Genomic DNA, 11,361 nt, shown 5'->3' on the forward strand with positions numbered 1-11,361 from the left:
GTGTCTGAGGCCAGATTTGAATTCAGGTCCTCCTGACTTCAGGGCTGGTGCTCTATCCACTGTGCTACCTAATTTTCCCCTCTTCCTTCCTTTAAACAAAGAGCACTTACCTGTCTCCATCTCTTGCCCTTCTAAACTGATTCTCAAAAATACAGGCCAAGAGAGGTCCTACTCTGCCCCCAGGCAAAAGGGGCTCAGCAACGGCTCCAACCCAGATATCAATGTTGTCAGGAGTCCCATACAGACGCATGAACTTGGCTGCCAGATTGGTGTTCCTCAGAACCCCGGCAAGTTGGGCCAAATTTCGAGGTTGGGAAAGCCCACAGAAGCGCCTCCAAGCATTGTACCCTAGAAGCAAGAAGGTAATAGTTCCAGTCCCACCTCTTTATCTCCCACCAAGCTTCACTCTCAGAGAGAAGTTCTGGTCATCCAACTCTGGGCTTGAATTCAGAGTTCTCTGCCTTCTAGTACTAACTTTACTATTCCGGGAAAGCACAGCCACCTTCCACAAGTCTGCTAGTCTCATTAAATTCTATGCAATAAGCATGCACAAATTTGAACACCTGGTTGTGTAATCACAATGTATGATTATGTTCACCTGACCCATAGCTGTGTGCCTAATGATCATTATGCTGCAAGGTAATTGGACATAAAGGATAATGTAGGTGACAAGTGTCAAAAGTTTTGCAACTCTAGAATCACAGACTTAAGCATGCAAGAGATTTATCTGATGCAATATCTAATTTTTATTACTGAAAGACTGTAGGCTTGCCCACTGTTACACATACTAGCAGAGCTAACCTGTAAAAGCAGGTCCTCTAATGCCAGATCACTTTCCCTACACTGTATGAAGCTATGGATATCTCTGTTGATAGTTTGACTAATTAAATCTAAGAAGTTCAGCTCTCAAGGGTCAAAGCCCAGCAGAGCCTAGTATCAGAGGCTAGTATCAGAGAAGGAGTTGGCTTGGCCAGGCTTGGATCCAGTGTTCATCTTGGGCAACTGCCTGAATGCATGAACCTGGGCCAAGATTACTATATGGGCTACAGCTCTGTCCCTAAAAAACAAAAGAATGAAACCCTGACTGACCAGAAGAGACTACAGAGACTTACAAGAATGGAGATTAGAAAAACTGTGAGAGGAGGGGAAGCTGGAAGGAGAAGGAAACAACGGAGGTCCCCTCCCAAGTCTAAAGCTCGAGGACCCAAACAGCTCCCTCTCTCCATTTCTCCAACACAGGCCACCAATAAGATGGATGGAGAACATCCTCCCCCCTTTCTCTGTCCCTTTGTCTCAGTCTGCTTGTCTCTGTTTCCCTCCTTTCCTCCCTCCCTTCTTTCCTTCCTCACAGGATGGGATGCTGGAGCTCAGTAAGCTACCTCAATGTCATTACTGGCCAAAGGTTTGATCCACTATTTTCTCTACCCCCTGTGCATTTTGGAAAGAATTATGGATCAAGCCCCTTAATGATAAAACGCTTTAAGCAGCCTGAGTTAGGAAATACTGAAGGTCAAGTGGAACATTGCTGGTAAGAAGAATGGAGATCTGAGGGGAGAGCTTTTGCCTGAGCTAACCCAGATGCCAAAGCCTCTCCTGCCCTGTGATTGCCTTTTGAATCCCAATATGAACATAAGGGTGGTCTAGTCCTCTTACCTGGGAGACCATGGTCTCGGCTGCGTTGCATGTTGAGAGCAGCCAGGTCCAGCCCAATGCGCCTCAACTGTCTGAATAACTTGTCCCTGAGTTCATCCACCAGTATCTCGTTTTGGCGGTTCAGTTTGGCTGGATTGGCTATGAGGCCTCGGAGAATGGGGTCGATTCCACCTGGGAGAGAGCAAGAACCGAATGGAACTGATGTTTACTCCTAGAGGTAGCAGTGTTCAGAGGGACCTCAGTAGGATCTGTAGCCATGGTAACCTAAAAACCTCACTCATCAGTCTAGCAATACTTAATCGCCATAGAAAAAACTTTCATAGGGGATAGGGAGGTGCGGTGGTTAGTCAGTGAAGGGTAAGGGTACATATCCCACTGATGTTCAGGGAAACCTTGTCCTCTCAGAAAACGTCTGCATGATCCATTGAATATTGCCCATTCCCAGGTGCCCCCTTGAGCAGAAATTCCAGTAATCCAAGCCAATAATCATAATTACCTTCATTTACAACCCTCCAGCTGGCAAAAAAGACAGTGCTAAGAGGGACTCGAGAATTGGGTCCCAAGGACTGGTACTGGTTGCCCAAGCGGAACATGAAGGGCTGGATCAGAGTGTGACCAAAACGGAAGGCCAAAGTGAAGACATTAGCGACACGAGGATCCACTAGAGGAGAGTAGCCCCTGTAGGGACCCAGAGTTCTGGCGGCCCTAGCCTCGCCCAGAACCAGGGGGAGGAAGTCTCTGTAGGTTATGATCTAGAAGAGAAGACAACCAGAGGAATAATCTTCTGTTTCCTATACCCAGAATTTATTTGTTCATGCGTTCAATGTTTTTCATTCAACAAGCATTTAAAAGGTACATATGAGTCACCAAGTGATAGAATAGAAAAAACAAATGAAACTGCCCCTGGCTTCACTCTTTTGGAAGGAAACAGTGTGTACACTGATAAATAAATATTTATATACAAAATAAATGCTAAAAAATATCCTGAGGGGATCAGTGAGAAAGAACACCTGAACAGAACCTTGAAGGAGGTAGGGATGCTAAGAGACAGACATGAGGAGTGAGAGCATTCCTAGGAGGAATGGGGAGTTGCCAGAACTTCACCAGGGAAGGGGCAGGGTCACACCCATACTTTGGGAATATCATTTTGGCAATAGTGTGCAGAATGGATTGGAGAGTGGGGAAACTTAAAGCCAAGGATGTTAAGAGGCTATCACATGGCATTGTCAAAGGTAACAAGAAAGGAAAATGACAAATGTGGAAGGAACTGTAAGAAAACAGGCACATTGTGTGAATTGGTGCAGTCATTCTGGAAAACACTTTGGAAATGTGTTCCTAAGTCACTAAACAGCATATTTTTGACTCGGTGATACCAATACCAGGCTTATTCCCTAAGGAGATCAAAGAAAGAAGAAAAAGGCACATATATTAAAAAATACATAGCAGTTCTTTTTATGATGGTAAGGAAATAGTAACTAATGGGGGTATCCATCATTGAATAACTAAACATAGTTGAGTATAATTGAATACTATTGTGCCATAAAAAATGACAAACAGGATGGTTTCAAAACAAAATGGGAAGACTTGTATGAACTAATATAAAATGAAGCAGAGCCAGGCTAATAATTTATACAACAACACTGTGAAGACAATTTTGAAAGTTTTAAGAACACTTTTCAGTGCAATGACCAGCCACACAAGAGGGCTGATGATGAAGAATACTATTCACCTCCTCACAGAAAAGTGCAAAAGGAGATATACATTTTTGAATATGGTCAAATCAGGAATTTTTTTCTCAATAATATAAATTAGGCTTTTTTTTTCTTTTCCATGATGGGGAAGGAAAGTGACAGCAAAAATTAATGCTTATTACCTTTTTTTTTAAAGTAAAATAAAAGTTATATTAAAATGAATGGTACTGAGGTCTTGAACTGATATCCTGTAGATTATAATGTCCTTGACAGAAATGAGGAAAGTGGCAAGAAGAGTGGAATTTAGAAGGAAGATTTAAACAATTTGAACTATTATTTTTCCCATTTGTATAGCACTTTTTTTTTTTCAAAGTAATCTCCACACCTATAATCAATTTCTTGTTATTTCCAATCCTGGGAAGGATTTATCTTCCATAGGGAAAAGATTCCATAGTGAAATTAAAAGCAGGAATGAGTCTAGGACTCAAGGTTTTCTGGCTCCTAATACAAGATTTTTGTACTACTTTTACCATTTGTACCCAATTAAGTGGTTACATATATTCCATTATAAGTCCTTTTCAGGCTATAAAAGAGTTCTGTTACCTCTGTTTTGAATCAATTTAGCCTCTCACCCTGGGAATGATGGTGGTCACTCAGCAGTACTTACCTGGACAATGGCTCCAATAATCTTCCGAGCCTCCTGGTACAGTCTCTCTCCACTCCACTGAGGATTTAGTCGTTTCAACTCCCTAGCCAGCCGGTTGTGCTCCCGCACAAAGACGGTATGGATTGCTGTTAGTTTTGGGGTTTCACTTGCTCGACTGTCACCTTTGAAAATCCCAAATTCAAATGACCATCAGACCCCTCTCAAGGACATTCGCTGCCTAATGGAGGCCCTTTGTTTAGACCTGAAACTTGCTCTGTGATCTTAGGCAAGCTCCTTCTCTCTGAGACTTTATTTCTCCAGCTAAATAGTGAGTTTCTTTCCATCAAACCCTGGGAGTCTGAAAGGAGAGAGTAGATTTCTAAGGGCAAGTTTATACCCAATGAGCTCAGGACTGGTCCTAAGAGATTCAACAAGTGTTTGGCTCTGTGTATTCATGCAAAATCTAATAGTCTAAGTTCTGGACGAGAAATCTTCATGTAACTTGTGAGAATGACTAGTGCTTAGGTGCACAATTAGGAGAAATTGTAATGAAAATGGGCATGAATGAGTTTTGAAGCCTTGACTCTTGACTGTGAAGTCCCAGTGAATTATAATTTGCCTCCAATTGCTATACAATAGTCTTATGCTTTTCTCAAACTTGTAATTTGATGTCTTCAGTAACAAGGGCAAAAAACAGATGAACAAAAATAAATATATAGTCTATATCTTTGTACAGATGGAGAAGGGAATGAGTCATAGATTAGTATGTTAGTTCCTTAAATTTTTTTTTTTTTGCTGTGAAATGGGACTATTTTTATAACTAAGTTCTAGGGACAATAGTCATAATTTAGCAGACATACAGCACTTGAGTAAATCTGTACATTTTTTCTTGGCAGGGACATTATCCTCTGAACCTTTAGCCATAATATATGCAAAATAAAGAGTTATATAGCATTAAGAATATGAAAGTATCTCATCCAATCCTCTGTTTTATATATGAGGAAAATGACAATGAGGAAAATGAATTTCCCAAGCTCACATAGGAAAATACAGTGCCAGGATTTGTCCCCACATCCCCTGACTCCAGACCCAGAGTTCTTTCTGACACACTATACTTGCTTTTATATATCATACTGCATCTCAAAGACATCAAAGATTTGAGTGACATAACTGGAACCTGTAGGATAACCACACTGATAAAGAGCCTGCATTTCTCTTTGTGGCCCTAAAGGTCTGGCAACTCTTTATAAGAGTTGTTCCCAAGCCCTTCCTCCTAAACCCATGTGCCTGACCTGCCAGGAAACAGGGAATTTGAGCATTTCGGTTGGTGAGCTTGCAAGGGTCTTCCTCTAGGTTATCAAAAGGCAGAAGTTCCCTCCCGTTGTCTTGGAATCGTGTGTTGACAGCCATCAGCCCCAGTTGATTGGATGTGTTCCTGAGTCGGGTGGCAAGGGCATCTTCACTACCATATACCATGCTGGCATCCACAAAGGAGGTAAGTGCATTGATCTGATTGAGGACACAGTTCCTCTTGGCACAGGCAGGTACAGAGCGGGCAAAAGGGATACAGTCCCTCGTATTAGTAATCCGAGGGTCATTTCGGGGGATCTGTAGAAAGAAGAAGGTGGATAGAACTAGACTAGAGTTGGCCTTCACTCCCAACAGAGGATTCCATTCTCTCTGTCATCTGTCTTTAAAACCCAGCTTAAAACTTAGCTTCTCTAAGATGACTGTCCTTACTAACTCAGTCTTACTCTTCTCAAAGAACATTAGAACCAGAAGTTAAATCCAGTCCAACCCTTTCATTTTAAAGAAAACTTAAAGCTAGAGAGATAAAATGACTTAGTAGTGGGGCTCCAAGAGGCAGTAGAGCATAGTAGAAATATTTGTTAGATGTAGAGATGGGAAAGTTCTGGGATTAAATCCTGTCTCTGACACTTGACTATGACTCTTGGCAAATTTTTTTTTCTGAGCCTTAGGTTCTTTATATGTAAAATGGCATTGATGACGCCTGTTGTAGTTCGTTCTCTCTCTTTCTCTGTCTCTTTCCTCTCTCTCTCTCTCTGGATCTATATGGATAAATTGTTAATCCTGAAGATTCATCTTCTTAGTTCAGATCTGATCTCAGATACTTACTGTGTGACTCTGAGCAAGTCACTTAACTCTCTTTATCTCAAGTTTCCTTATCTGTAAAATAAGCTGGAAGAGGAAATGGCAAACCACTTCAGTATCTCTGCCAAGAAAATCCCAAATGAGGTCATACAACCCAAATGACTGTACTACAAAATATTCAATTTGTTGTTTTGCATTAGGCTGTGAAATCCTTGAGAATCAGGACTATTTCTTGCCTTTCTTTGTATCCCTAGCATATAATAGGTGTTTAATAAATGGCTGTTGGATTGAGCTGCTTCCACTGCTGAAAATCTTATATTTCCTACAAAATCCTATTTAAGCTACCCTTTTCTATGAAGTTGTTTTGTATCTTCCAGCTACTATTGCTCCCCACCCTCCCCAATTTATTTATTTATTTATTTTCTATATACTCAATTATGTATGTTTATATTGATATATTTTGTTTTAACTATATTTCTCCTTTAGAGATACTCTTGTTTTTATGACTCTCTGATTGTACTCCTATTGTATAGTGCTTAGCATGGTGCTTGGCACTGAGTTGAATGATTATAAATTGAGTGACTGAATGGATCATAGACTGTGTTAAATTATTCCCTCCCTGTTCCACTTTTTTCTCTTGTCTCCCAAACCAGACTATAAACTCCTTCAGAAAAAAAGGCTATGTCTTATTTTGTTTTTTAGCAACCCCAGTTCTGTAAAGGCCTCATATAGTACTCAACACAAAAGAGTGTCAATAGCTAGGTCCTTCCTACATTGTATTATCTCTTTTTCCTCAAGAATCATACCTGGATAGGGAAACAAGGAAGTATCCGGGCACAGCTCTTCTCACAGTCAATCCCCCTGGTGAAAGCCACCCTGGCTTGAGACTCTGGGCTGAAATCCAAGTCATGATCAATGAACTGACCCCACTGCATGAACATGAGTGCCCTCTCCTGGTCCAAGGTGATCCTTCCCTCAGGGAAGCGGACAATCTGGTTGGAGACATCTCGGACCTGGACAGAAAAGATTGAGTTAGTACAATGGAGTTGATGATTTATCCAGAGTCTCTCAATATTTAAGGAAGTACAGAAAACTGGATTCCTTGATCTTGAATTCATGAATCTCTAGTCTTTTCCTTGACCCCAGAGCTATAACCAGAGTAAAGCAAGTAGGGTGAAGTCCTATATGTGTCTGAATTTAGAGGGTACCACGTTGGTCCCAAAGCGATAAGGATAACTAGTACTACCAACACTTGGGGTTCAGTAATGAATACTGGTTGTCTACTGTCCTCTTCCCTTTTGAACTCCACTCTCTAGGGTCTGAGAAAATTAGAACTAGCCTTCCCTCTTCAGCTCCAACACTCTAGATACTTCCATACACTCCAAAGCCTTAAGGGGGACAAGGATGCTGTTGATGAGGAAAAGAAACAGGTAAGTGAAAAACTTTGTTGCTGTTCTCATTCTTAGCAAGAATAAGTATTTAAAATAGGAAGCTATTGTCTAGGGCAGTTGAGTGGATAGAGTGCTAGGCCTGAAGTCAGAAAGATTCACTTTCCTGAGTTTAAATATTGCTTCACACAATCACTAGCTCTATGACCCTGGACAAATCATTTAACCCTGTTAACCTATTTCCTCCTCTGTAAAATGAATTGGAGGAGGAAATGCCAAACACTCAGGTATCTTTGCCAAGAAAACTCCAAATGGGGTCATGAAGAGTCAGACAAGACTGAAAAATAAGGCCCAACAACATTGCCCTGTTTCTCTCTTCCCTTTCACAGCTGACTTCAGAAAAAGTCATCTCTGTTTCCTGCTTCCTCTTCCCACTGACTTTTTAACCTTTGCATTGTGACCTTATCCCTTGACTGAAACTGGTCCTCCACATTGCTTCCCTGGATCTCTGAATTACTAATACCAATCCTCATTTTTCTTGACCTCTCTTAATGACATTGTGGGTCACTCATGTATACTCACTCTTCTCTTAGCTTTTGGTTCCTCCTAGTTCATCTCTAGCATGTTTTATCACTCCTTTTTAACATCCTCTGCCGAGTCCCCCCAATCCTAGCTATAACTCAAGGCTCTATCACAAATTCTCTTATTTCTCTATACCCACTTTCAAGGTGACCTCATCAACACCCTTCCCTTATCATCTCCTTTGCCCGTGACTTCCAGATCTTCCCATCTAGCTCCAATCCCTCTCCCAAGTTCCACACCTGCACCACCAGGATGGGTGCAAGACCTCACCAACTGCAGAATAATCCACTGGCATGTTAGATGCTGCTGATTACTTTCTCCCCTATGTCACTAAATCTAAAATATAAGCTCCTTGAGGAGAGGGACTTTTTCATTTTTGACTTTACATATGTAATGCTAGTAAGTAGTTCATAAATACTTATTTAATCCAAATGAATTTGATTAGATTGCATTATATTAGAATCAAAACTACTAGATGAGCCACAGGGCTGAGCCCTTTTCTACCATGTCCTAGGAGGTCTGGTTTCCCGGCTTGAAAGTGAATTTTTTTTTTTTTTTTTTTTTTTTTTTTTTTTTGCCTCTTGCCACAAAGAATAGATGTTCCTCTTCCAGGAAGCAGCTTCTTTTCACTATATTTTGTATTCCTTTCTATCTTTACTTCCCCTTTACTCTTGTCCTAGAGATAAAGTCTTTTTAGTCATTGTCCTTTACACCATAGGCCAACAGACAGCAGAGATTCCCAAACTCATCCACCCAAGCTCAAACATTTCATAGTTGTGTGACCCTGAGCAAATCACTTAAGCTTTCCAGCTTCAGTGTTATCATCTATAAATTGGGGATAATAATATCACCTGTCTTCAAGGGTTATTGAGAGACTCTAATGAGATAATATTTATACAAAAAAAGCATTTTGCCACTTTCAAAGCCCTCTATAAATGCTGGCTATTATTGTATTGCTAGACTGGGCTCTGAAGGGGAAAAGAAAAGAGGAAATAAATGGAATAGAATCCTTTGCCTGGCCCTGAACCTACCAGGTGTTCAGGAAAAGAAGTTAAGTCTTGCAAGATTAACAAAGCTTTAGCTGTCCTCCAGCCTTACCAGTGGGAGAATGAAGCCGTTTCTCCTCCTTCCAGGGGTCCAACCAAAAGGGAGAGAAAATCTGTCCTCATATTCTGCAGGCAGCCATCGGGCCAACGGTTGGTTAGATGATCCCAACAAAGTATTCCTCCTGGAAACAATAATGTATGTATATATGCATGCATGCATGCACATGTAACCAAATATATGTCCATATAGGTGTGTTTATGTGTGTATGCATATATGTGTTTCTGTATGTATTTTGAATGGACAAGTGATCAAGAGGGAAAGGAAGGAAGAGAAAAGATGAAAGGTCAGAAAGAGAGCCAGGATCTTTTTACCAATAATATGGGGAAAAAAATAAATAGGGAAAGAATACATAAAACATTTGTTAAGTATTATTTACTATGTAGTAAGCTATGTGCTAAGTGCTTAGCAATTTTTCTCTCTTTTAATCTTTATGACAACTCTGGGAGAAATTTGCTATTATTATCCCCATTTTACAGATGAGGAAACTGAGGCAAAAAAAGTTAGTTGACTAGCCCAGGGTCACATAGTCAAGAAGTGTCTAAGGTCACATTTGAATTCAGGTCTTCCAGGCTCAATGCTTTGTGTACTATGATGCCACCTAGCTGCTCCATATAATAAAATATATCAAGACCATTCCTGCCTTGGAGATACTTCCAGTCTAATAGATCCAAAGGGGAACTGGAAAAGCTCTTGAGAGATCAGTCCTGCCAGTCCCTCCCCTCCCTTACCTGTTATTACATTTCCCAGTAATGGTGCGGAATCTACTGTCTCCATCACATTTCACTTCTTTCTCCTGAGAGGCACAACCACTGATGTTGGACAGCAGGTCCAGCTGGGATGGGGTCAGCACATCTGGGAAGGACAGGGAGAAGGAGCTGGAGGGGAGGGAGACTATTTCCTTCTTTCCCACCCAATCAATTTTTTCCTTAGTTCCCCCAATACCAGCCTCAACTTCTTGAGACTCCTGGCTCTAGACTTCACGTTGAGGTAATGGATGGGGAAAGCCCATGGAACTCCAAGAGGGGAGAGGAGAGGTTGGACTAGACCAGGGCAGAACCTGTAAAGTTGAAGGCTCCAGGGTACTGGGGCTGAAGTTTCTCCTCCAGCAGATTCAGGGCCACATGCATGTACTCAGCAGCTTTTATAGTCTTTCTGGTCCCAGCTGCTGGCCGCTTAAAGTAGGCTAGGAGGTCCATGGGGTTCGCAGTTCCACTCTGAAGTCTCCGCTTTACGCTATGGCAGAGAATGAGGGAGGGGATAAACATTTTCAAAATAATCATAGATTTTTATTTTTTGAAATACATGCAAAGATAGTTTTCAACATTCACCCTTGCAAAACCTTTTATTCCAATTTTTTCTTTTTCCCTGTCCTAGACAGTGAGTAATCTAATACAGATTAAATGTGAAAAAAATCAGATTGAAAGGGAAAAAATGAAAAAAGAAAAAAGCAAGCAAGCAAACAACAAGAGAGGTGAGCATGTGCTCCACGTTCAATCCCCAGAGTCCTCTCTCTGGATGCAAATGGCTCTGTCCATCACAATTCTATTGGGATTGCTCTGAATCATTTCATTGATGAAAAGAACCAAGTCTATCACAGGGGGAATAAACATTTATTAAGCAACTACTCTGTGCCAGATGCTTCACAGCCAAATCCCCACAATCACTGGAGTGAGGAGGTATTATTATTATCCCCATTCTGTAGTTGAGGGAACTGAGGCAGGCTTGTCTCATTTAATCCTTACAACAACCCTGGGAGATAAGTGCTATTATTATCCCCATTTTACAGATGAGGAAACTGAGGCCAAAAAAAAGTTAGTTGATTGACCCAGGGTCATATAGCCAAGAATATCTAAGGTTAAACATATGAATTCAGCCCTTCCTGATTTGTCCAGGGTCACACAGCTAGTATGTGTCTGAGACCAGATTTTAATTAAGGTCTTCTCACAGGCTCCATCCAGGCAGGGAGAAGAAGAAGGGAGAGAATAGGGGCAGCAGGCAGCAAGGGTCTGAGCAACATAGACAGACAGATCAAAGTATAAACAGACATATATAGACAAAGGCACTTTCTGTTCTAGTTTTTTTTTCCATATACAAGTAGACCTCACATATTCAAGAAGACATCCTGTCTGGAGGATGGACATGGTAATGATCTCAGCTTGGACCATAGTTTAACATCTGGTTT

General features: G+C 41.2%; 1 protein-coding gene across 1 annotated transcript in view; it reads right to left on the reverse strand.

The window, feature by feature from the left end:
- LOC127559991 (eosinophil peroxidase-like) overlaps positions 1-11,361 on the reverse strand; it is an 83,544-nt gene that overhangs the window by 1,244 nt on the left and 70,939 nt on the right. Inside the window, exons 4-12 of the mRNA XM_051994191.1 lie at positions 10,237-10,412; positions 9,908-10,031; positions 9,171-9,300; positions 6,909-7,115; positions 5,283-5,598; positions 4,012-4,172; positions 2,150-2,405; positions 1,654-1,824; positions 111-348 (exon numbers count right to left, since the gene is read on the reverse strand). Of these exons, the coding sequence (XP_051850151.1) occupies positions 111-348; positions 1,654-1,824; positions 2,150-2,405; positions 4,012-4,172; positions 5,283-5,598; positions 6,909-7,115; positions 9,171-9,300; positions 9,908-10,031; positions 10,237-10,412 (1,779 nt within the window). The remainder of the gene's footprint in view (positions 1-110; positions 349-1,653; positions 1,825-2,149; positions 2,406-4,011; positions 4,173-5,282; positions 5,599-6,908; positions 7,116-9,170; positions 9,301-9,907; positions 10,032-10,236; positions 10,413-11,361) is intronic.

This window comes from Antechinus flavipes, chromosome 4, assembly GCF_016432865.1.
Source record: "Antechinus flavipes isolate AdamAnt ecotype Samford, QLD, Australia chromosome 4, AdamAnt_v2, whole genome shotgun sequence".
Classification (NCBI taxonomy): domain Eukaryota; kingdom Metazoa; phylum Chordata; class Mammalia; order Dasyuromorphia; family Dasyuridae; genus Antechinus; species Antechinus flavipes.